This window comes from Dasypus novemcinctus, chromosome 5 (genome assembly GCF_030445035.2).
Source record: "Dasypus novemcinctus isolate mDasNov1 chromosome 5, mDasNov1.1.hap2, whole genome shotgun sequence".
Lineage (NCBI taxonomy): Eukaryota > Metazoa > Chordata > Mammalia > Cingulata > Dasypodidae > Dasypus > Dasypus novemcinctus.
Genome location: NC_080677.1, coordinates 114,444,839 through 114,471,498, shown reverse-complemented (window position 1 = coordinate 114,471,498; position 26,660 = coordinate 114,444,839). Strand labels below are relative to the sequence as shown.

Below are 26,660 nucleotides of genomic sequence, written 5' to 3'. Positions count from 1 at the left end.
GAGAAGAAAAAAGAGAAATAGACACAGAAGATCACATAGCAAAAGGACACAGACAGCAAAAACAGCAGGGCGGGGGGTAGAGGGAGGAGAAAAAACAAAAAAGAGAATATCCCTGGCTTCTTACCACTATGCTTCCTAGAATTTCTCTGGCTCCTGTCCTTCCAAATGCCTGGTTGTTCAACTCTTTTTTATTTGATGAGCTACAGTGTTCTTCAAATAAATACCTATCTCTTGCTTAAGTTGGGCAGAGTCAGTTTCTGTTGCTTACAACTAAGGACCTTAACTCATATGCTGTGATTTACACCCTTAGGCACCCTCTGATTTTCTGGACAGCAGTAGGGTGTATTGTGGATGGCCAAGAGGGACTCTGGAACACTGTCCTGTGTTGTGTGGGGAATGAGCTGACAGGAAAAGGCTGGAGACTGGTGATCAGGCCCGGGTGAACAATTCAGAGGGATATACTATTGAATTCACTATCTTCAAGGTGATGGAGTTTGTCAGCCCAGGACCTCTTGCTCCAGGGGCACCACTGCAGTTGAGTCCATTCTGACTTTCATTTTTCTCTGCTCCATCCAGCCTACTGCAGCACCTCCTCTACTCTGAGTATGGGAAACCTGAGTGTACTATAAAGGAAGAGCTGGCATCATGAAGACACCTTACCTGGCAGCAGGACCTACTCCTACTGAGATGGGGCAACTGGGAGCAGCAATTAAATATTGGCAACATGTTTTCCAACTTTAGCATCTGCAAGGCCACCAGCTGGGGCAGTTGAGGCTGGGGAAGAGTTGTGGGTACAACTGTGGCTTTAGCATGGTGGTGAGAAGCCAGTCCAGGCCAATGATGAGTGAAGGAACCACAGCCTGTGGATGTGACTTCTGAAGGGCAGAAGGTGGAGCAAGGGAAAGGCTCCAGCTTGACGTCATGTGTGAGCTGTTGAGGGAAATGAGGCTTACATGGACAGCAGCGGTGATCACAAGTCAAAGAGTGAAAGCAGTGAAGTCTAGAGCAAAGAAATGTGTGAGATGCAGTTTCAGGCCAAGAAGAGGGGACTTGAAGGTGATTAGTGAAGAACAGCCTGAACACACTATAACAGGTAACAATGAAGTGGATAACAGAAGACCATCTTTGTGACTTGCCTCAAAGGTGTGTAGCTAATCCTGCACCCTTTTACTTTGTACTTAAGAGAATTTAATTGTACCCCTAAGCAATGGCATGGAGAGCAAGGGGCATAGCCAAGGAAGATCCAAGTGTGGGAAGAGCAGAGTGCATGAGAAATCTTCCACTTTACCCCTAAAGGTGGCAGGGAACAGTTATGTACAATGTGAACCCAAGTTTGCTCATTCCTGCAAGTCTGTGAAGGTGTGGGGTTGTGGTGGGCAGCGGAGGCAGCTTCCCGTTCTGACCCACAACCAGACCTTCTGGCAGCAATGAAGCAATGGATTTGGGCACCTGCTCCCTGTCCTCACCTTGTAATTCACACAGGCCAGGAAACTGCGCACTTAGTGTTTTCAGGAGACCTCAGCAGCAGCAGGAACCCATGCCCTCCTGAAGCTAAACCACACCACTTTCATTTCTGAGGAGAATTTGGGGCTCCTGTGCACCATTTGTGGAGGTTCCATATTTCCTTTCGGGGATTAAGGTAGGGAATACTTGTCTGTGGCGGTGCTAATGGAATCTAAACCTCTCTGGACTCTCTCCACTGGAGACTCTTTCTGCAGGTGCAGTGTCCTCCCCATTTTCAGACCCAGAGGGTTTGTGGTTCTCCATTTGGCATCTCATTGACCCCATAGGCTGTGGAATAATACTACCTGGGTTTGAATCTCAGTTACTGCATTTACTATGAATGTTGGGCAAATAGCTTAACACATTGACACCTGAATAATTTCTTAATCTGTAAAATAAAGATAAGAACACTAGGTTGGTTGTGAAGAGTAAATAAGATAATATGCATAAAGGTGGCACATGATGTACAAAGTAAGTACTCAGTAAACACTAGCTACTATTGGCTTTTGACTCTTCTGAACTTGGCTTTTCTGTCACAGCCCAAACCAGGTCCTTCTCCTCCCTTTCCAGCATATCATTGTCCTGTTTTTCAGGCATCCTCTTGGTGCACTTCATAGACCTCTATGTGGCTGCTGCCATGCCTTCCTCAACGTTTGGACCCATAGCCATCCTTCCAGAATGCTCCACCATTGTGAGTAGCTGGCACTTGTCTTTCTTTGGACTTCATGGAGTGGGGTTCATAAGGAGTTTTTGAGAAGATTCTGCCCTCTGTAGAATAGGATCAAGACTATGCTGGCCTGGACTTCTCTCTCTAAAAAGTGGGTTATTAGGTATTTCTTAGAGTTAGTAAGGAAAACACTGAAGTATTGAAAGCATTTTCCCCGAGGCTCTCAACTAGGCCTTGCGAGACCTTTACTCCACCCATGAGCCTTTGTTGCTCCCAGGTCAACATTCCTTCCCTCATTAACGACTTTATTAAGTTACCTCCAGGGGCCAGGCCTGGGGTGCTGTTTTACAGTGCTATGCATTCCTGTTCAGCCAGTGGTTGAATGCCTCACACAACTGAAAAGCCCTCCTATTCAGCCCAGAGCCTCAGCCTCACCGGCCCTCACCCCCTGCCCCCTGCAGCCTGTCTTCCTCAAAGTACTCTCCTGCCACACCCAACAGAAAGTGCCCTGATTTGTTTCCCTGGTGCCAACGGAATCATTAATGTCTCTGCAATGACCAAAACGTCTCAAGTTATGAAACATTCACAGAAGCTGAATGCACCTTGGTTCCTTGCAGCATGCCAAGCAGGGCTGGAAAGGTGGGGGGGTGGGGTTGTTATTGATTGGCAGGTGAGATTTTGTAGTGGAGGAGAGGAGAGACCTGGAGGCCCCTCCCTCTCCAGGACCAGTGCCAAGGTCCCTGTCCCCAGAGTCTGCTGGCATTATTGTATCAGCAATCCCACCGCCACCCTCTGTGCTGAGTTAGGCTTTGAGAAGATAATCTTCCTCTACTGGCAGCTTCACGTCTTTCTCAGGCCTGCTTCCTGGGAGAAGCCAGAAGAAGACCCTGGGTTGCCATGAATTCTGCCAACACCAGCTGTGAGCACCCCAGCCCCTCGGTGAGTGATGCTGGAAGAGAAAGGGAAAGAGGGAGGCCAGCACTGAGGAAGGGGTGCAGGGAGGGTTGCCAGGTGGAGACCTACTGCCTGAGCTCTGTTACTGCTAAGGATGGGCGATTTAGGTTTAGGTTAGGGTTAGATTAGACAGGGGAGACAGCTGCCTTCCCCACCTCAAAACCCAGCACCCCGCCCGCTGTCCTCCCGCACCAGGGGCTGTCATTGTGGCTCACCATTCCCAGAGTTATAGAATCTTTCCTAAGTGCTAAACTCTGTGAATAAATTACAAAAGAATGGGGAGGATTTCCCAGATTGGTTCCCTGATAATACAGGTGCTGATTCTGTTCACTTTAACTTTACTCACTGTTGGCCTTTGTTGAATCCAAATTTTGCTTTCCAGCTTTCTCAGTATTGTGGTTTGTCTTATCTGAAGCCTTTTCTGAAGTGAAGCAAAGGGAAAGAGAGAGGGAAAAAGGAAGAAGCCAATATGTGCCAGGCATTTTATGTACTTTGTTTTCTTCCTTATAATCCAATGAAGAACAAATGAGGAACCTGAGGCTCCGAGTGATAAAGAAACATCAATTAGAGGCCTCTCTAATTAATCCTGAGGCCTGGTCCTATCACTCTCTCCAGCCTATTTTGGACACCTAAACGTAACAAGGTGGACTGGGTGGAGACCCTATATGTCTTGCCACTTCCCACTGCAGGGGGAAGGGCCTGAAGTGCCATGAGGCCCAGTAAGGTGCCTGTGGGACAGGTTCCAGCCATGAACTTGGCAGCCAAACCCTACCTGCTGCTGGTCAGCCTTCTGTAAATAGGCCCTGCCCGTCTCTTCTGGGAAAGCATGGGAGGCTCCTGAGAGAATTCTCCACTCCTTTCCTCAGAATTCTCTTATCTTTCCACCACCATCTCATGGAAGCCAAAAGAAATATAGGGAAATAACTTAAGGACTCACTTTCCTGAAGGCTGTGGTGTTTTGCACGGTTTTGGCTTACCTGAGGTAAACTGGGAGGTGGAAGGGACTGGGGCACCTATCCATCCCCCCTTCAATGGACTTTCTTCTGTCCTCTGCCCCTCATTTTCCTCAAAGCCTCAGTTTCACCACGTGGATTGAGTCATTTTTCTGCGATGTTTCTGGTTTTCATGTGTGTGGTGCTCTGCTCGAAATGTCTAGTAACATAAACATGGGGAAGATGCTTCCCAACCCTGAAAGCTTATGGCCCAGCTCAATGAAAAGGGGGTATATAAATATTCCTGATACAAGGGAGAAAATGGCAAATTACATAATGGAGATATAAAGTGTAGTGGGACTGTGAGAGAAAAATCACTTTGAGTGAGTTCATGGAGAAGGGGGCATTTGAGCTCTTTGAAGATGGATGGAGGTAGAAGAAGCAGGGTGGTGGGGATAGAGGAGGAAGCACAGCAAGAGCAAAGGCACAGAAACAGGATAAGTAAAGTCATATTTGGAGAAAGCTGGACTGTCCCATTGGACTTTTTGGAAGGACATTTCCAGAAGTCCGCGTAGAGTATAAACGATGTCAGAGGAAGCAGGGATCCACCTTGCCTCCAGGGTTCCAAACTGCCTTTCCACTGCTGCTCTCCCTGCACCAGAGTCTCCTCTAGCTCTGCTGTTTGAGGGGAGATGGAGGACTGTCCCTGTCTGTGCAAGAGATACCTGCAAACAACTCGAGGTGCTGGTTAGAACATTGCCCTCAACTCTACAACAGGAGGGTTCCACTCTTCCGCTTACTGTGTGACATTAGACAAGCTGTGTAACCTCACTGTGCCACAATCTTCTCATCTGTAAAATGGTCCAGTAAGATCAGAATGAGAATCAAATGAGAGCATGTTTTATAAAATGCCAATCCTCATCGTAATGCCTCTTTTTTTCAAATTAGAGAAGCTTGTAGGTTTTCAGAAAAGTCAGGCAGTAAACAAAGAGTTCCCATATTCCTCCTTCTTCCCTTTAAGAACACACATTAGTTGTGACAATTGATGAAAGAATACTATTATAATTGTACTATTAACTATAGTCCATGATTTACATTGGGTTTATTGTTTGTGTTGTACCGGCCTATGTTTGTTTTTTAAAATTTTTTATTCTAGTATCATAAATACAACGTAAAAATTTCCCCTTTAACCACATTCAGATACATAATTCAATGCTGTTGATTATGTTCACCATGTTGTGCCACCATCACCACCATTCCTGCTGTCTCTTTTGATCCAGTCTTAAGTGGTACAATTCCAAGCCAGACATGGAGTTGACAGACCTACCTCCAACCAGAAGTGGTGGCCCATCTTCTAGTGCTCATGGGCAGGGAATGCTTCCTTACGAATTCAGGTTTCCTCCAAGAAGGGGTCCACAGGTCTCTCAGCACACTGAAGACTTGCTTATTTTTCTTAATTCTCACATCTTTGCAAAAACTGACTTAAGGTAGTTTATAACAGAAGACATATTTATCAACAATTGGATGGATAAAATAGGAATAGACAAGGAAATTCATAGAAAGGAGACGAAAATGTGTGTTCTCAACTGAAGGACTGGTAGCTTTGCTGTGAGACTGTTAGAGCAGGCTTTGTGCCTTCTACCAGCCATGGCCATCAGGCTCCAGAGAAGCCACACACTTTTACGAGAAGAAGGGAAAACCAGTTGTTCTCAGGGAAGATAGCTTTTTCCCAGCCCAAAGTTCTAAAATAACTTTATTTTTCACATGGGGCCTCATGCAGGGTCAATTTCCCAGATAACTATTTTATAGTAGATGCAGAAGTCGTTTCCATAACCTTCAGATGGTCCAAATTGTTATAAAGTCTTAAAATACACAGAAGCCATGAGGCTGGGAACAGTCTTTGAGTCAATGGTTCCTGCTCTAAAAGGAGAAAAGAAGAGAAGGACCAGAACAGACTATCCTTCCCAGTCATAGTGATTCCCTCCCCTTCACTTCCTCATCTCCACAGAGAATTCAAAAAGGTTCAGGGAGAGGGCATGAGATGAGTTTGCCGATAGGGCACATGCAGCTGCACAGGCCACAGCCCCATGTTGTTCATGCACGAGCACACAGTGGGGTCCACACGCCTGCACACCGTCACCCACTTATCCTCATGGCCATCCTGGAGATAGGTATGATTGCCCCAGATTTTAGATGAGGAGGCCAAGTCCTGGAGGAGGTGACATGATATGCTCACGGTCACTGAGCCGGGAGTGACAGAATCATGTCTGTCCTACTACAAGCTGCATGCTCTTCTCGGTTCTCTGTTGCCTACCCAGAATCTGTCAACCAATCAACCACTCTTTCACACACACACTCTGCTTCTTCCATCTCCTTTTGCTCAGCCTGTACTTTTTCCCCTGCTGCCTTCTAGGATTCCATACACTCCCTAAAACATCACCATATGTGTCCAGGAGCCCAGAGCTTCTTTGAGTTAGCCTTCAGTCTACTTTTCACCTGCCTTTGACCTTCGTTCACTGGCAACTCAAGTACAAGCAGCTTCGATAACTCCTTTTCAAAAGTCTGAATAGGATAAGCATGATCTTTCAAAAGAGTGCCAACCAGTTAAATTTAGGAACCTATAAAATACTCAATTCAAAAAATTCTCCATAGTCATTAATTTATACATTCATTCAAATTTTTCAACATTTGACAGATATTTATATGAGAACTAGCTATGTGCTAGATATGGGAATAGAGAAATGATGGAACTTTCTGGTGCATATGGCCTTTTGGGGGTTCCAGATGAGGAAAAGTATGCTCACAGCCTGCTGTGCTTTGGGCCATGGTAAATACGCTTAAGGTGTTGCAGGAGCCCCTGAGGAGGCAAGGCCTAGTGTGAGGGTAGGGTAGGGTGGGGTCAGGCAGGGTTTGCTGGAGCAGATGCTTGATGCATGCCTCCAAGTGGCTAAGTAAATGAGCATAGGCAGAAGTCTTGCATTTATGTTTTAGGATCTCAGTGTTAGAACATTAATGAGCAAAAGCTGTTCTGATTCCCAGGGACAAAATGACTACAGATCAGTGATTGGTGAGATCAATAGACCCACTCTGCAGACCTAGGCCATAGGCCCAGGCTCTCCTCCCACTCGTTAGAGGCTCCACATGCTGTACAACACTTTCTCATCATCAGCAATACAGGCTTCACAAGTTTATACTGGGAAGGAGTTACAAAAAGTGTTTTCCAGTTCCATCCCCGTCAAGGAGAAGGACTGGCCTCCCACCAGGGATGGTGCAATCCACCCACCCACCTCCCATGTCAGCCAGCACTGATCCTGACTTAGGGCTCAACAGTGGGAACTGGTCAATACTCTTACAACAGTGGTTCTCAACTGGGAAGGGAGTATGGAGGGGGAGGATTTTGCTCCCCTAGGAGACATTTGGCAATATCCAGAGACATATTTGGTTGACATAAGTGATGATGGGGAGAAGGGAGAGCGGGCATTACTGGTATCTAGTGGGTAGAGGCCAGTGATGCTGCTTAACATCCTTCAGAGCATAGGACAACCTTCCCCCCACCCCCCAACAAAGAATTTTTGGAACCAAATGTCAGCAGTGCTGGAGTTGAGAAACACTGTCTTAGAATGTAATGTCCTCTAGGGACCAGTGCTGCCCTAGAGGCGGGAGGGGACAACCACCTAGCTCTTCACCTGGTGGTTTCTTGCCTCTTGTCACTTCTAAGCAAGTATATCTGGTAGGTGATGCCTCCTGCACCCTGCCGTCACCTGCTCCCACTTGTCTAGAGCAGGGCTGGCTTACCTGTAGGTGCAGGAGGCACTAGGCATAGAGTCCACAATGTTTTTAGGGGCCCACTAAAATGTTTTAATTTGTTTTAAAATCAGAAGGAAAAATGCACTTTTAGGTCAATGAAATAATTTAATATGTAATATTAATATATTTGCCTTTTACCAATGTAGTTGCAAAATATAATTTTAAGTAATTTTAAAAAATGAAGTAGCTAGTGCCCCTGAAGCTTATGTGCATCTTTGCTCCAGAGGTTCTTCTTTGTGACTGGTCTGAAGTAAAGGGTGCTTAGACGTGGAGGTGGGCATTGGAGCAGGTGACTTTGGCATCTCTTCTAGAACTGCCTTTATGAGAGGCCCACATTACCCCTGTTCAGAGTCTCCCCTCTGTGTCCTGGCCAAGGTCCAGGAACTCTGTTTTAGTTACTTAGCTGCTGAAAGAAATACCATACAATGGAATTTATTGACTCATGGTTTCAAAGTCTAGAAGGCTTGCTTCCTCCTGGGGTTGTATCTTCCATCTGGCTGTCAATCTCTGGGGTGGCATCTTCTCCTTTCTCTTCTGGGTTCCATTGACTGCCAGCTTCTGGCTGTTCCCCGTGGCCTGTCTCTCCTTCTGGCTTTCACTATGCTTATACAGACTCCCATGATGCAGATTAAAGCCCAGCTTGATTCAGGTGGGTCATACCTTAACTAAAGTAACATCTTGAAGACATCTTATTTACAAAAGGCCCATGCTCACCAGAATGTGGGCCAATACCAAGAACATTTTCAAACTGGGATGCACAATTCAATTCACACAAGCCCACTAGGACACATCATCTAGAGTCACTTGATCTTCACACTGGTAGCCTTGCCACCTTCTGTCCCCATCAGAGACGTGGCTTTCGTGATCTCACCCCAACCAAACGCTCAAATCTCAACCTAAGCACATGTTCAAAGTCTTGAAAAATGGGCCTGGAAGTTTGTAATAATTACGCAAGCCAATATTTTTTTGGAAAATTACACTATGCCAAGCACTGGACCGTGTACTTCATACTCTAGTTTAATTCTCTCATCCATCTATGAAGTAAGTTCTGTTGATATTTCTGTTGTATACACTGAGAAAATTGAGGCTTAGAAATATAAGTGTGCCCAAGGTCACAGTAAATTGAAGAGTCAATAAAATGGAGGGAAAGTTTTTAGGTAGAAATTAATTTTGGTTAAGCTGGTAGGAATGCAAGTTGGCTATTGAGCCTAAAGTATTCTGTACATACTACACTTATTTACATTTCTATGTTTCATTCATTCATTCAGCCTACACTGCATACCTTTTATATATCAAGAATGCAGTAGAATCTGGGACCACAAAGACTAGTAAGGCACAATCAGTGCACTCTGGAAACTAACAACCTAGCGGAAGAGATGGATAAGGAAACAGTCCATTAAAATAAACATGCCATGATGAGTGTTTTGGCAAATGTATACACAGGGCCTTGTGGGAGTGCACACTAGGAAAGCTACATTATTACTGGGGCCAGAATCTTGGGAGTGCAGTGAGACATTTGTCTGGCTGTACAGAAGGAAAACCTACTCATTTTCTGACCATGCGTTGATCCCCAACCCCTCCCCCACAAAGCTGCTCCTCTGCCAAGGCTTCAAGTAAGGCACTTGCAGGGCCCCACCCACCCTAAACTTTGCAGGGAGGCCCTGCTGTAGATGCACAATCTAGAAAAATCACTGGTCTTTTGGGTCTGACCTAGAAATTCCCAGCTGGTCAACAGTCATCTCTGTTCCCTGCCTTCTGCCTCTGGAAGGCTGGCTATCCTGTTGAAATCAGGAAATCTACTCTATTCCTCTTCAATAAAATGCCCACCTGCACCCTTTTCTTGTTCTGAACAGAGGGATGATGACATACTCAGCTCCCACACTGATGACCAAGGCAGGAAGAAGGATGGGCTGCCCAGAAGTCCCAGCAGCAGCCAACTGGCCTACACCATCCTGGACATCCCACCATGGTATCTTTGCATCTTCCTGGGGATTCAGGTAATGCTACCCAGCAACCCAGGCCCAAAGAGATTCTGCCTGAAAAACTTCATCAGCACACATCCAGGTCAGATTAGACAACATAAAAAACCAGCGGCTTGGTTGTTGCCCTCCATGTCGGCCTCCAGGAGAACTCTTTCTCTCCAGGAGCTTGAGGGTGGAGGTGGAAGATTGGGAGATTCTCCCTGGAGGTGATTGGATTGGTCAGAGCAAGAATACTGAGTGGGCCACTGTTTTCTTGGGTGGGGTCACTGTGCCGATTAAAGGTACATCTCACTTGGGTGAGTCCCCTTTTCTAGTAATCCTGGGGGACCAGAGAGGTACCAGGCCAAATCCATTCCTTACAGTCATGCCTGTCAGCTGTAGCTTCTCCTTCTGATTCCTCTTCCAGCCTTATGTCTAGTCTTTTCTGGGATCAAGAGGGTTACTTGATAATGGGAGGGAGTTAGCTATCTGATAAATTTGGTTTGGCAGTGTAGCTGGGCCTGACTTAAGAGGGGAAATAAAACACTGTTGGATTCTTAGCCCAGAAAATATTGTGTCCTGATTGATCTAGAGGGCAGCAGATCAAAGAGGCACTGAACCTCCTATGCCATTTATTCTAAGATGACACAGGAGTGCAGGCAAGGATTGTCAAAGCACCCCTACAAAGATATGTAGGACCCTGTCGCTTGGCCTTCTGTCTATCTATCATCATTCTAACCTAACCTAACCTAACCTAACCTAACCTAACCTAACCTAATCTACGCTAATATTTCCCCTTTATAGCTGAGGGTGCCTGCTGTGGATTCAGCCCTGACATGAATTCTGGTTCTAATCAGGGTGTTAGGGGGAAACTCAAACAGCCTTTTGTCTATAGCTCAGAGCTGATGCTCAGGTCTTCCTTGTCAATGGTCTTGCCCACCTTATGCCTTGATTTCATAAAGAGCCTCTTGCCTTATTCTGGTTCTTAAGTCCCACACCCACACTTTAGTTCCTCTCATGTCCTCCTGTGCTTCTGTCCCTGCCTTGGTTTCTTGCCAGGACAGCAGTTCCCAGCTCCAGGGTCCTGCCTTGAGCCCCAGGCCCTCTGGCTGTGTCCCTGCTTTTTGCTGCCAGGCCTTTCTTGTTCCTACTGCTGATCCTGATTGCTGCTGGCTGCTCACAGTCAGGCTCCCCTGAACCCACAGGCAGAGCTCTTACTTCTGGTGGTGGGGACAGTTATCCTTGTGGAGGTCGGGCTGCCCGAGGTAGGCAGTCACAGCAGCGACATGGCCTTCTGCTCTCCACTCTGCCCGCAGCACTTCGTCACAGCCCTGGGGGGACTCGTGGCAGTGCCACTCATCCTGGCCAAAGACCTGTGCCTGCAGCATGACCCTCTGACCCAGAGCTACCTCATCAGCACCATTTTCTTTGTCTCTGGCATCTGTACTCTCCTGCAAGTGTTTTTAGGAATCAGGTAGGTAAACCTTTTCCCTTGGATTCAGACTTTGACCTGCCAGGGTAGCTGGAGAGGTGGTTAGGAAGCTGGGGTGGCATAATTGTGGGAGCCTGGGAGCAAGAACCTGGGCTCAAGTCCTAGCCCCAATACTTACTATCTATATTGACTGAGATTCTTGGCTGAAAGTGACAAAAATTCAGATTTAGACAAAAATGTGTACTTTGTTAACTTACAAGATCAAACCAAGAGAAGGGCAGCGGTGCATCCATGCATCAGGAACATGCTGACCTGGAGACTCAAATGTTGCCAGGATCACTGTGTTTCTTGTCTCCACTTAGGCTTCCCCTAACATTGGTTAAAGCTGGGCAAGAGTATAAATGGAGACCCACACATCTTACGTCTAAATATTGGAAAGTTATAAACCAAGCTTACCATCTCATAAATAAAAGATATCTAATTATCCTACCTGAAAGGCCAGGTTTGAATTTTGACTTCTCTGACTCTTTGAAGTTCTGCTTCAGAAGCTGGTGGTGTGTGGCAGGGAACCAGCTCCCGGCCTATTGCCTGCACCTTTCTTTTCTCACCTCCAGTTTTTCTCCAATTTTAAATGCTCTCACATGCATGTATGTGGACACCCCAACCTGGACATCCAAGTTCCATCCACACACTCCTGACAGACTACCCAAACAACTGCCCCAAACAGTGACCTTAGACCCATTTGGCCCCAGGGCATCATGGTCAGCCCTTAGCAGGGAAGACCTGGGAAGAGGCTCAAGCAAGCTCTGGAAGAGGCTCAGGACCATTGGGGGAGGGATTTGGGGAGACTCAAAGAGGAGGGGGCACAGAATTCAAGTGGACAAATCCCCCTGGCTCTGCAGACTTCTCCTCAGAGGAGGCAACAGTGGGACTCTCTGAAGCATGGGGCTAAGTATAGAGGTCCCTCTTTCCCTAGTCTAAGGGCAGGATGGTCTCTTCTTACTCTGTCAATGCTGGTGACACACTTCCAATACAGGTCCATAGACAGGGAGGCTGGCAGTCTTCATACTTAGCACCCAAAATCAATTGAATATTGCTCTCTCTAATCTCACATTTTAAAATTCCAGGGACGACTTCTGAACTGACCAGCTTAAGTTAAATGCCCACTCCGGACCAAAGAGGGCAACAAATGTGCCCCCAATGAGGAAGTTCTCTCATTGAAGGGGAGAAGAGGAGTACTGTTCTGGGTAGACAAGACAAGAGATATTCAGAGAACTAGCTAGGTGGCTTGGGTCCTGTAAAATAAGACTGATGATAAAAATGATATATGCCCCACCACCCTCATAGTATCATTGAGATGATCAAATGGTGTAATCAATCGAATTCCTTTTTATTTTTTTGTCTTTAAATACTGTTTTTTTAATCTCCTTTAATATCATTCCTCATGATTATCCCCACGTACCATTTGGATATTTTCAATGTACACATATACACATATGAGTGCATGTATGTGTGTGCATGTATGTGTACATGTACATACTCACACTTTGTACACAAATGTCATAATTTCTTCTTTTTTTAACATACATCATATATTATTTGATTTATATTTACATTTTATATATTAATAAAGGAAATCATACAATATGTTACACAATATATTTGGTTCCTAGTAACGCAATCATACAATATTTTCCTTTTTGTGTCTGTCTTGCTTCGCTCAACATAATGACCTTCAAATTCATCCATGTTGTCATATGCTTTACACTTTCATTTCTTCTTACAGCTGCATAATATTCCATCATCCATAGTTTGTTCATCCATTTATCAGTTGATGGACACCTGGGTCGTTTGCAACTTTTGGCGATTGTGCTTAATGGCGCAATGAACATTGGTGTGCAGATGTCTGTTTGTGTCACTGCTCTCAGTTCTGCTGGGTATATACCCAGTAGTGGTATCGTAGGGTCACGTGGCAAATCTATATTCAACTTCTTTAGGGACTGCCAAACAGTCCTCCACAGTGGCTGTACCATTCTGCATTCCCACCAACAGTGAATAAGTGTCCTTATCTCTCCACATCCTCTTGAAATTTTCTGTCTTTGTAATAGTGCTCATTCTGGTAGGTGTGAAATGATATCTCATTATAGTTTTGATTTGGATTTCCCTAATCATTAGTGATGTTGAGTATTTTTTCATGTGTTTTCTGCCATTTTTATTTCTTCTTTGGACAAATGTCTATTCAAGTCTTTTGCCCATTTTTAAAGTGGATTGTTTGTCTTTTAGTGTTGAATTGTAGCATCTCTTTATATGTCATGGATATTAAACCCTTTTAGACACGTGATTTCCAACTATTTTCTCCCATTGAGTCAGCTACCTTTTCACCCTTTCAACAATGTCCTGTGAGGTGCAGAGTGTTAAATTTTGAAGAGGTCCCATTTATCTATTTTTTCTTTTGTTGCTCTTACTTTGGGTGTAAGGTCCAGGAGACCACCACCTACTGCAAGTTCTTTTAAGATGTTTCCCTACATTTTCCTCTGGTAGTTTTATGGTTCTAGTTTTTATATTTAGGTCTTTGATCCATTTCAAGTTGTTTCTTGTATAGGGATTGATAGGGGTCCTCTTTCATTCTTTTGGTTATAGATGTCCAGTTCTCCCAGCACCATTTGTTGAAGAGGCTCTTTTGTCCTGTTAACATGGACTTGGTACATTTGTCAAAAACTAGTTAAACAAGAAGTAGATGTGGTTCAAGTGATTTCTGCCTACCATATGGGAGGACCTGGGTTTGATCCCTTGGGCTTCTGGTGAAAAAGAAGAAGAGAAAGTATGCCCATGTGGCAAGCCAGTCCCTGCACGTATGCCCACGTGGTAAGCCAGTGCCCATGCAAATGCCTTTGTGGTGAACCAGTGCCCCGCACAAGTGAGTCATGCAGCAAGATGATGACACATCAAAAAGAGAGACAAGGGGAGAGTCAAGGTGAAGTGCAGCAGAAACCAGGAACTGAGGTGGCACAATTGGCAGTATAATTCTCTCCATATCAGAGGTCTCCAGGATCAAATCCTGGGGAAACGTAGAGGAGAGAAAATGAGAAGACAACACAGACAACAAAAACAGCAGGGCAGGAGGAGGGGAAGGGGGGCGCAATAAACAGTTGAACATATACGTGAGGATTTGTTTCTAGACTCTCAGTTCTATTCCACTGATCGATGCATCTATCTTTATGCCAGTATCATGCTATTTTGACCACTGTAGCTTTGTAATATGTTTCAAGGTCAGGCAGTAAAATTCCTCCCATGTTGCTCTTCTTTTTTTGGAATGTTTTTGACTATCAGGTGCACTTTCCCTTCCAAATGAATTTGGAAATTGCCTCTTCTATTTCTGTAAAGAAGGCTGTTGGAATTTTGATTGGTATTGCATTGAGTCTGTAAATCATTTTGGGCAGGATTTACATCTTCATAATATTTAGTCTTCCAATCCATGAACATGGAGTGTCTTTTCAGATATTTAGGTCTTCATTGATATCTTTTAGCATTGTTTTGTAGTTTTCTGTATATAGGTCCTGTACTTCTTTGGTTAAATTAATTCCTAGGTATTTGAGTCTTTTTGTTGCTATTGTCAATGGAATTTCCCCCTGATTTTCTCCTCAGATTGTTCAGTACTAGTGTACAAGAACTTACTGATTTTTGCATGTTGATCTTGTATCCTGCCACTTTTTCCAATTGCTCTAGCTAGAACTTTTAGCACAATGTTGAAAAACAAGGTGACAGTGGGCATCCTTGTCTTTTTCCCAATCTTACAGGGAAAGCTTTCCACTTTTCCCCACTGAGTACAATGTTGGCTGTGGGTTTTTCATATATGCCTTTTTATCATATTGAGGAATTTCCTTCTATTCCTATCTTTGAAGTGTTTTTATTAAAAAAGAATGTTGGATTTTTTCAAATACCTTTTCTGCATTGATCAAGGAAAGCATGTGTTTTTTTCCCTTCAATTTGTTAATATGGTGTATTATGTTAATTGATTTTCTTATGTTAAACCAGCCTTGCATACCAGGAATAAATGCCACTTGGTCATGATGTATAAGTCTTGATAGGCTGTTGGATTTGATTTGCAAGTATTTTGCTGAGAATTTTTGCATCTATTTAATTAGAGAGATTGGTCTGTAATTTTCTTTTCTTGTAGTGTCTTTATTCAGCTCTACTGTTAGGGTAATGTTGGCTTCGTAAAATGTGTTGAGTAATTTTCCCTCCTCTTCAATTTGGAAGAGTTCGAACAGGATTGGTGTTAATTCTTTTTGAAATGCTTGGTAGAATTCACCTGTGAAACCTGGACTTTTCTTTGTTGGGTGATTTTTGATGACAGATTCAATCTCTTTAAATGTGATTTGTTTGTTAAGTTCACATATTTCTTTTTTTTTTTTTTAAGATTTATTTATTTTATTTCTCTCCCCTTCCCTACCCGGCCCCCCCAGTTGTCTGCTCTCTGTGTCCATTTGCTGTGTGTTCTTCTGTGTCCATTTGTATTCTTGTGAGCAGCACCAGGAATCTGTGTCTCTTTTTGTTGTATCACCTTGCTGCATCAGCTCTTCGTGTATGCAGTGCCACTCCTGGGCAGGCTGCACTTTTTCATGCTGGGCAGCTCTCCTTATGGGGCGCACTTATTGCACATGGGGCTCCTCTATATGGGCGACATCCCTGCGTGGCATGGAATTCCTTGCGCACATCGGCACTGCACATGGGCCAGCTTATCACACGGGTCAGGAGGCCCTGGGTTTGAACCCTGGAACTCCCATAGGCAGATGCTCTATCTGTTGAGCCAAATCCGCTCCCCAAAATTTTTTTACTTTCTCAGGTTTTAAAAAGGCAAATGACCAGGAGAACACATTCCTAGGACCCCTTCCTGGACCTTAGAAGGCCCTTTGTAGCAAATCCATTTTTAACCTAATCTATGTCAGGTCTGTGCTTGTCCCTGTGGTAGTAAAGTCAATAGAAAACATTCCCTTCAATGTGCCTCTGTCTTTCTTTCTTTTTTTTTTTTTTTAAGATTTATTTATTTACTTTATTTATTATTTTTTAAATTTATACCCTGCCTTCCCAGATGGTCCTCCCATCTACCTGCTCATTGTTTGCTCACCTTCTACAGGAGGGATCCAAACCCAGGGCCTCCCAAATGGGAGGTGAGTGCCCAATGGCCTGGGCCAATCTGCTCCCAACAGGTCACAGCACCTGCTGGCTTGTGACACCTGCTCATTTAGGCATCTGTTCATTGTTGTGGGTGTGAGATCTAGCTTGTTGTCGGGGGTGTAACATCTGCTTATCTTCTTTAGGAGGCCCTAGGACCCAAACCCAAGACCTCCCATGTGGTAGGCGGGCACCTGACTGGTTAAGCCACATCTGCTTCCCTCTCTTTCTTTTAAGATAAAGTGATTTAACAGGAAAAAATACTCAATTTATTCTTAATTATCTGAATCAAAAACATACAGGAGTAGACTGATGAAGTTTTTGCCAGTTGTTTCCAGGACAGACTGAGTGGAGACAGCATCCAAAGGATGCTAGAACAACTCAAGAGCACTTCCCAAAGTGCTTGCTTCCTTTGCAAGTCATTTCTAGGAGACTGCTTGAGTTTCTCCTATTCTCTATAGAGGAGCAGGAGACCAGTGCCTACTTCTTTGGCAGATTATTTTCTTTCTCCCCTCCCTTCTCCTGTCACCGTCTCTGTGAGCCCAGATTTCTTCCAAACCCCTGACCAAGGACTTGGAAGAGTACAGGGTTCACTCTTATCCATCTTTGGGGCCCTAAAATCTAGAGTCCCTTTTATCAGGATTGATCCCAGGAATGTAATTTGCCACAGCGGCTTTGACCAGTGGGGAGGAGTCATGGGAGAGGCCTTGCAGCTGCCTACCTGGACACCCAACAGGCCTCCCCTGCACCCATGGATAGTTACACACACAAGGCCCTTCCAGATGGGGGTGCAGCTGAGCTGGAGCTGAGGTTAATGTCTAGTCATGGGACTGTAATGAGTACCCTGACAAATGAGTGAGTGCAGGTAAAGCACCCAGAACAGTGCCTGGCTTGGAGTAAGCACCAGGCCTCAGCTGTTCTCCTGGTGGTGCACTCATCATCCAGCCACACTCGGTGTTTACAAAAGGTCTAGGATGCCCCAGTGTAATGAGGCCCCCCATTAAACCACAGGGGAGGAGGTGGGCCACTGCAAAAGAGACGGTTCCAGTTCAAATCCAATAAAGCCTGAGATAGTGTTATATTACAATACTGGAAAAAGCCTCGAGGCCAGAATTCTAGTCCTGGCTCTTGTGCTGTAGGAACTCGGTCAAGTCATTTTCCTTCCCTAGGCTCAGTTTTCTCATCTGGAAAATGAAGGACTTGAGTCAGATAACATCTAAAGTCCCTTTCAGCTCTAATATTGTGGAAAGCTATGATGTTGAAAGAGAAAATGAAGTGCCATCTTTCAGCTGTATAATCAGCATTGCTTGCTGATAAGCCTTGTGAGAAGTTCTGTGAGAAACACATATTAATCAGGAGTTGGAGTTCAAGAAACTTTACCATAGTGAAAAATGCTGAACACGCAAAGAAAGAGGGAAATAAAATTAGGAAAATCACACAAATGTCATTAGACTAAAGTGGAGAAAGAAATAAAACTGAGTGTGATTTCATCCATGGAAATGGACTTTCCTCTCAGGAGCTAATGAGCAACTGCTTGGGCTGGTACAGGTTGTAAAACCTAACTGATGGTTTATGAATCAAAGGCCAAGTGGATTTGATTGCTTGTTATCTCCTAACCAGTATTTAAGATGTGCTTTTCTAGACTAGAAATAAAACTGCCTGATGTTGCAAGAAAGACTTCAGAAGATCTTAGTAATTAAACCCACATTAAATAATAAAAGGGAAATGGTAAGAGGCAACAGCTATTGGGAAGCAGATATGGCTCAAGCAATTGGGCTGCTGTCTACCATATAGGAGGTCCAGGGTTCGATACCCAGGGCCTCCTGGTGAAGGCAAGCTGGCCCATGTGGGGAGCTGGTCCATGCACTGTGCTGGCCCATGTGGAGTGCTGCCCCCCCACAGGAATGCTGCCTCATGCAGAAGTGTTGCCCCGTGCAGGAGTGCTGGCCCATGCAGAAAGCTGATGCAGCAAGATGACACAGCAAAAAGAGACACAGAGGACAGACAGTAAGAGATGCAACAGACCAGGGAGCTGATGTGGTACAAGAGAAAGATCACTTCTCTCCTTCTCTGGAAGGTCCCAGGATCAGTTCCTGGAGCCCCCTAATGAGAACATAAGCAGACACAGAAGAACACACAAGGAATGGATACAGAGAGCAGACAATGCAGGGAGGGGGAGAAATAAATAAATAAATAAACAAATGGATGAATGAATGAATGAATGAATGCAAGAAATCTGTAAACAGACAGAATTGTGGTTAAAGACTACCTAAAGACTTTGGGAAAATTTAACAAGTCAAAAAACAAAAGACTTTGATCATAGAATACTCTAGGAAGAAGTTTTAAATACTTTGTGTGGCCCTAAAGGTAGGATACGAAAATACACAGAAGCAAATAAGTCAAAAAAATTTCACCTTGTTCTTGAACCTAAATTTTAAAATTACATACACAGACACAGACACATAATTCATCTGAGAAACACCACGCATGTGTTCCATCCCTATCCATGCCTGAGCCCACTCCCCGTCTGTGTTAACTTGTCGGGGATGATGCCCAGACATTGCTGATTCTGATGTTCAGCCAGGGTCTGAAGGCCAATTAAGCAACAAGACTCCTTCAAAAACTTTATGTATTCCTTACATAAAACGTGTTCAGTCATTCTCAAGCATACTTCTTTATGAAGTCCTAAGTTCAAAACAAAAACTCTTGTAGTGTTAGGAAAATGTACCTGACCCAGGTGGGCCAGAATGCAATCAAGATTCTGGTGTCCTGCTCTCCCATCACCCAAACTTCTGCCCAGAGTGGGCAGACTAGGTAAACTGTGATAGCTTCTGACCCTCTAGTAAGAGAGGATTCATGGAGGTTGACTTATCAGATGGTGTTTGCCTCTAAGGGAAGGCAGGCCAGGTAGGCACTGCCAGAAGTTTTCAGAGGCCAGAGTAAGAAGCTGACCAGGCATGAAAGGGCCTGGGCAGGGGACACACCCTGATAATTGTCCTCAAGCCTGTTCTCTCCCTCCATGAGATAAGAAAAAAAGACTCCTGAAGGTAGAAGTCTGGGGTTGCTGTTCATTTTTGAAGACACAAGGGAATCTGGCAACTCAGATTTTGGACTGTTTCTCTCTTCACAATGGGTACATTGTTTGTTGGGGAGTACAAGATGGGGAGCTGTCGATATGTGAGCTGTGCTTTGATCCTGGGGCCTGAATAGGATTCTCTGGGGCTAAGGTAGAAAGTGGCACCCACTAAGCATGTTTGCTGAACTCTGTGCTGTCTCCCAGTCATTTCCCAGCGCCTGACACTCTCCTCCTGGGTTTGGATCTGCAGGACTGTGATTGGATCTGGTTGTCTTTCTCCCTGCCCACCTCTCCTACCTGTTCAAACTTCAGCAGGGTTCGTGGATCTGACTCAGAACTTGGCAGGAGCTCTGTGCCTACCTTAGAGAGCAGGAGACATGTGTTGCCTCTAAATCAACTTAGGACTTGGTGTTGGCAGCCCCCTTGGGACCCATGCCAGTCCAGGGCCAGATGATCTCCTGGGTAATTGCATCCTTTCTTCTCCTCTAGGCTGCCCATTCTCCAGGGAGGGACATTTTCCTTTTTGGCACCCTCCCTAGCCATGCTCTCCCTTCCTGCCTGGAAGTGCCCTGAGTGGACACTCAATGCCACCCAGGTGAACACCAGCTCTCCTGAATTCACTGAGCAATGGCAGATGAGGATACGAGAGGTAATGGGGAGGGGAGGAGGGTGGGAGGAGCAGAGAGATACTCAATAGAGACTCCTGAGTTTATTCCTTTGTTCAAAAACACACATGCTGTACTCCATGCCAGGCAACGTTTTGGGTTTTAAGAGACTGCTGTAGATAAGCAGACAAGGATTCTGTCCTCATGGACCTAACATTCTACGGTAGGTATATGGTGGGGTGCGGTGGGGTGGAAGGGAGAGACAGAAACATTCCAATAAGTGAATAGAAAATGGAAATTTCAGACAGTGATATGCAATAAAGAAAATAAAACAGGGTGATGAGCCAGAGAGTGATTGGGGCTGCTGGGGTGGATGAGGAGTGAAAATAGGTTTTTTTGAAAACATTCTCACATATTTCAGGGAGGAAGAGGTCAAGCATTTCCCCAGCAAATCCAGGGAGACAGGGAGAGCAGGGGGGTAGTATTCATGTTTTATTTTAATTCATCAAGCATTGTTTGTTGAATACCTCCCCAGTGTCCAGCATTGTGAGAAGCACTGGAATACTATGAGGAATAAGTGAAGACTTGCCTTTAAAGAAACTAGTCTCTTAGGGAAGAGAGAGACATACGTCATGGTAGTGGTGGTGGTGATGATGGTGATGATGATGATAGAAGCAGCAGATCGTGGTTATTGAGAGTTTTCCAGGAACTCTTCTAGGAGTGTTTCATAGATGTACAAGCACTGTATTGACAGACATCCACAGCAGGCTCAGGTTAATGGGAAAACCAACATGTAGAGCCAGGCCTGTCTCAGCACCATTCTGTTAGTGGGTCCTGCCTGCCTAGTCTTTCCACTTTGGACAGTTGTAACCCTTGATGGATTCAATTTGTATCATCAGGAGAAAGGAACTGATAGCCTTGAGGCAGGTTCTGAAATCAGCAACATTCCAGAATTTGCTCACCAAATTGATACAGACGGAAATCAGTACACTCAGGATTCTTGGCAGAGAGGTGAGCTATACCCTCCAAGACAGTAAAGCTGATTGCTTCCAGATGCCAATATCCTCACCTGGAGGGAGTAGGGTGTGGGTGGTGCATGGGTGGTACACAAGAGTAGATGGAATGCAATGAATGTACCACACTAATGAAAGAAGTTGTTGATATGGGAGGAGTGGGGGTGTGGGGAGTGGGGTATACAGGAGCCTCTTATATTTTTTAATGTAACATTTTGTGTTATCTACTTGTCTTTTAAAAATAAATAAAACATATATTTTTTAAAAAAAGAATAGATGGAACTATAGGAGAGAGTCAAGGTCACTGAAGCCCAACTTTCCCCCTCCCAGCTCAACCTTAGACACCTAGGTGAAAAGCAGCACTGCACGTGGCTGCCCTGGACCACTTTGTCTGGAGGATGATGATGGGGTTCCAGGAGAATGTAGTCTGCTCAGCCATGATTACAGCCCTCCTTTATCACTGTCAGCACTGCTCCTCTCTAAGCTCACTGAAACTAGACCAAGGATTTTCTAGAACTCAGGGCTATGAAGTTCCCTAGATATCCTTGAGGAGCCATGCTAGCAAGCCTTAGCCATTGTACAACCTACCCCAATCCATGTCCATTATCCTTATAACTTCACTGCTGAAACAATTGTCACATCCCCTATATATTAAAAGCAAAGGAAGATTGAAGATAGAGGAAACACAATAACAAGATTATGATTCCTACCCATATTTGACCAGTGAGAAAGAATAGAATTGACAAAGAGGAGCAGGTGTAGCTCAGTGGGTGAGCACCTGCTATGCATGTACGAGGTTCAATCCTTGGTACCTCCTAATAAACAAACAAGTGAGAAATAGAATTGACAAAACATTTAAATAAATGTTACTGCTATGTGTTTGCTACTATTGCTCTAGTTTTGTTTTTTCTCCCTTGTATCTTTTCAAATAAACTTTTTAAGTTTAATAAACGTACAGAAAAGAACACAATAAATGCTCACAAGTTGAACTTGCCCACGTTACCAGCATCTGGATCAAGAAACAGAACATTCCCAACTCCCAGAATCTACCTGGTGCCTCCTTCCAGGCACCACTTTCCCCCCGCCGCCCCCCCCCCCCAGGACAACCACTATCCTGACTTCTAATAGCATAGATTCGTTTTACCTTGTTTTGAACTTTACATATGGAACCACTCAATATGTACTCATTTGTGTCCGATTTCCTTCATTCAACATGTATGTGCAAGATTTTTCATATTGTTATATGTAGTGATAGATCATTTATTCTCTTTGCTGAAAGGTGTTCCATTATATAAATACACCACAGTTTACTCATTTATTTTGCTGTTATCCAAACTACGTGTTTATGGGTGGTTCCTAGTTATTGGCTGTTACAAATAGTGCCACTATGAACAGTTGAGTACTCATCTTTAAGTGAACATATATACGTATTTCTGTTGAATCTGTGAGCAGGAGAGGAATTGCATTTGTTGAGCATTTGTTGTAGGGTGTGCATTTGTTGAGCATTGGTAGGCACCACCAAATAGTTTTCCAAAGTGTTTTTTCCAATTTATATTCCTACCAAAAGTGTATATGAGTTCCAGTTATTCCACATTCTCACCAATATTTTCTGTCTTTTTAATTTTAGTCATTCTGGTGAGTGTGAGGTGATAAGCTTACGTTATATTTCATGATGCTATTGAATGATTAAGAATTAACTGTAATTGTCACTCCTGAACTTGTAATTCTACTTGATCCCCTTGTGTCATTATTCTTTCTATGCTTACCACATTACCTGGTAATCAAAATTCAGTATCCGAATATAGGCTCATTTCCATGATTTTTGTTCCATTGAGTACCAAGTAAATGACCTATGAACTCATGATTAGTCCTTAATGGATCTTAATCTAACACAGAAGTTCAAGCGTCAGACCATGTTGTAATGTGCCCACATCACGTTAGGAATTGACTGCATCCACAACACTTATTCCTCTTTGTCCTTCTAGTATGGCCAAGTATACTCTGGATCCTATTTTGTTAGAGAACAGCATTAGATGTGTTTCCATTTGATAGCATTAACTCCAATATCAGCATCCCTCATCCCAAACTGAAGATGTATCTAGAAATATCGCTAAGAAATAATTTTTTGCTTCCAACTAGTTTTAAACGTAAAGGGCAAAAGTAGAGTCATTTCATGCATGATCCATCTGGTGGCTCCAGTTCTGGGAGGCTCCTTAGCCCATGCCTTTGCTCCAGTTAGAGGCTTTGAGTCCTTCCTTTTAAATAGTGGGCAGCAAAAGTAATACTGTAAAACCCTCCTCATATGTTCTGCCCCAAGGTACTTTCAAACTATTTAACAAGTATGCTCTCATTGGAAATCCTCTCCTCTGGGTAGGATGGATCCTGTAAATACAAGACTTGACAATCCAGTCCAGAAATTCATCAGAATTCTAAGAATCACATTCAGGTAACAATTCAAGTTAAATTGACATTCTATTATTCCAGTCTTTTAGAACAAAATCAAATCCCTGGTCCTGGGAAAAAAGAATTTTGATTGTAAAAGATATTGAAATTAGTTAGTTGTTGCTGTACCCCATAAACTCCCAAATATATAATGGTTTAGTCACCATAGAAGTGTATCTCTACCAGTATATTTGGAGCTCTGCTCCAAATGGTGAGATAGGGGCCCAGGCTTCTTTCATTCTATGGCTCTGCCATCTTCACCACTTGGCTTCCAAAGCATGTTGTGGGCTACGTTACGCTGGTAGAAGGGGAAAGAGTGAGTAGGAGAAGGCACACCTGCTTCTTAATCACTGAAAGTCAAACACATTATTTCCACTAATTTATCACTGATGAGCATTAATTATGTGGCCAACCTAGCTGCAAGGGAGTCTGGGAATGCAGTCTGACTGGGTAGCCTTTCTCAGGGGCAACTCTTTACTGTTGAAGGGGGATATATGGTTTTCCACAGACAGTCACTGGTATATTATAATATATTTCCTTGACTCTCTCCATCCCTCCCTTCCTTCATTTCAATAAATATTGAGTACCTGCTATGTGCCACCCACTATCCTTGGTGCTTGGGATATAAAACAGACAAATATCCCATCCCTCATGGAGCCTATGTTCTAACAGGCATCCTCTATTCCCTCATTTCTGAACTTATCCCTTAGAGACTGATCAGAGGCTGACTCACCCTAATACCCCTCTGGTTCAGCTTTATCTTACACTTGCCTACCCTGGAAGGCCAGCCCTTGTCACCCCACATTTTGTCACTTCAAACACCCATTCTCAATTTTCAATAATTTTACTGCTTTGGGGAGGTGATATGAAATATGAAAAGATGAGTTAATACTGTATATTTTGGCTCACTCCTGCCTGTTCATGTTGTAAAAAGTGATTGCTTTATATAAATATAATTGATATATAAGTTGATGTTCAATTGGCAGGCAATTTGGGTCGCCTGTCTTTTTACAGTAGTCTGAGCCAGGGCCTCAGTTGCAGAAGAGCCAAAGCTCAGATCAGAAACACTTTCAATACCAGTTAAAAAAAATCTTAAAATCTCCCATCATCTATGTGATGTCCAGTGGAGGCACCCTGCCTCTATGGCCCAGTTCTGTGATGAGCCATATTCCCTTAAGGCCTGTTGTCCTACCGAAAGTACACATGCTCGTTGTTGTTGGCCATCTGGACAATCTTGGGCAACACAAGCAAATTCAGATGGAGTTATTGGTTGTAAGCCCATGTGTGTACTTGTGGCTCATGGTGTCATCTCGTGAACTTTAGTGACTACATTCAAAGCCATGCTCCCGTCCTCTTTTTAAGACTAAAGACCATCCATATGAACAGCTAGTATTTGAGATTTGACTATAAAGTTTGTCCCCCAAAAGGTGTAATTTCAAGAGTGCCTTCTGTTTTCCACTTGCCACATCAAATAGTCCATTGGCTACAGCTCAAGGGTATATATAATTATATAGGAGATGATTTAGGTATGCACAGTCATCACATGACACGTAACTTGGTCCGCTGACCTGCCTTAGACTTGCCTTACTATTTGCAACTGAGTCCTGCTGTTGACTGGGCAGATTGTTACACCCTTCCAGTGCCAACCTTTCTCAGTTAATAGGGCAGCACCTTCAATAAGGCACCAACCAGGGTTCATACAGTAGAGCCCCAGTCTCTGTTGCTAGAGTTTATTCCCTAGGGGGTAGTGTCCATCCTAGGGCATGTGGAAGACTGTCACTTATGTGTAGAGTCTATGAAATCCTCCTGATAGTTACCTTTTCTTTTCATATTACCTGAATGTGAACACTTCCCTTCAACCAGCAAACTTTGTTGATTTGTCTCTTCCTTATTTGAATGTCTTTCTGAAATCACTCAAGAATTGATTGGTATCTCTGATCTTAGAGTTATTTGGTGTCAGTCAGCAGGTGTATAATACCAAGTGGTGCCCTGCAGCAGACTAGTTAGTAGTTATCTGTGATAGGAAGAGTCATGAGTAGCTGTCCCAGGCCATGTCCACACTGAAAGCCCTGTGGCAGTGCTGAAGCCTCCTTCTGCCTTCTGCCAAGTCAATCTCCATTCAGCACAGTCTCTATCACGGACTTTTTCAGCATCTCAGAGGCACTGTGCTTATAAGGAAAGCTGGTAGACCAGGCTGAGCTGTAACTTTTTGAACGAGCCAGAACCTTCTGCCGTTCTTCCCTTTCATAAACAGCCTTTTTGCATGTGCCTGTGCCCTGGTATATAGTTCAAAAGTGCACCCAGATGGGTGTACTCAAAAATCTCATCAAGTGCCTGTGCTTTCTTTTTTTTTTTTTATCTCGGGTGGACCCAGAATTAACAGGACTTTTTAATTTTAAAGGACTGTTCCATTAACTCCAGCCTAAGATATGCGCAAGAATTGTCACGCTGATGAGCCCTGGAGTTTTGCCAGGTTGATTGGCCATCTCAGAGAGTCATTGTTGCCCCACGTCTTCTAAATCAGAATGTACTTCCTCAGTGATGGCCCACTCATATTATATCATCAGTAGAATGAATCACAACACTTGTGTATGTTTTTTCTTTTCCTATCTTCCAGGGAGCTTTGTTAAATCCAAATTAAAATCAAACAAGAAACAAGAAGTGGGTTTTCCTTATCTGCTCTGCTAGATACCAGGGGCAAGATTTTTCTTTCATGGAGCCCTACTGGGAAACTATACTTCCTTATGCAAGAAACTTTTGCCTTCATAATGCCTGTATTAGTCAGCAAAAGGGGTACTGATGCAAAGTACCAGCAATCTGTTTGCTTTTATAAAGGGTATTTATTTGGGGTAAAAACTTACAGTTCCAAGGCCCTAAAGAGTCTTACTCAGAGTACTATAAAAGGTTATCTCCTCACCCAAAGTCAGTTGCTACTTGTTGAAAGCAAGATGGTGGGCAACGTCTGTGAGGGTTCAGCCTTCCTCTTTCCTCTTAAGGCTCCGTGGGTCCAGTTTCTTCTGATCTCAGCTGTAGGCTGGCATAGGGTTCATCTCTCTTCTGGGGGTCTCATTTCTTTCCAGGCTCAACTTCTCT

General features: G+C 44.1%; 1 protein-coding gene across 1 annotated transcript in view; it reads left to right on the top strand.

Annotated features, from left to right (window-relative positions):
• The first annotated feature begins 3,011 nt into the window (after positions 1-3,011).
• LOC101425306 (solute carrier family 23 member 2-like) overlaps positions 3,012-26,660 on the top strand; it is a 43,878-nt gene continuing 20,229 nt past the window's right edge. The window contains 4 exon segments of the mRNA XM_058297414.2: positions 3,012-3,109; positions 9,717-9,860; positions 11,141-11,298; positions 19,997-20,156. Coding sequence (XP_058153397.1) covers positions 3,068-3,109; positions 9,717-9,860; positions 11,141-11,298; positions 19,997-20,156 — 504 coding nt within the window. The 5' untranslated portion in view covers positions 3,012-3,067.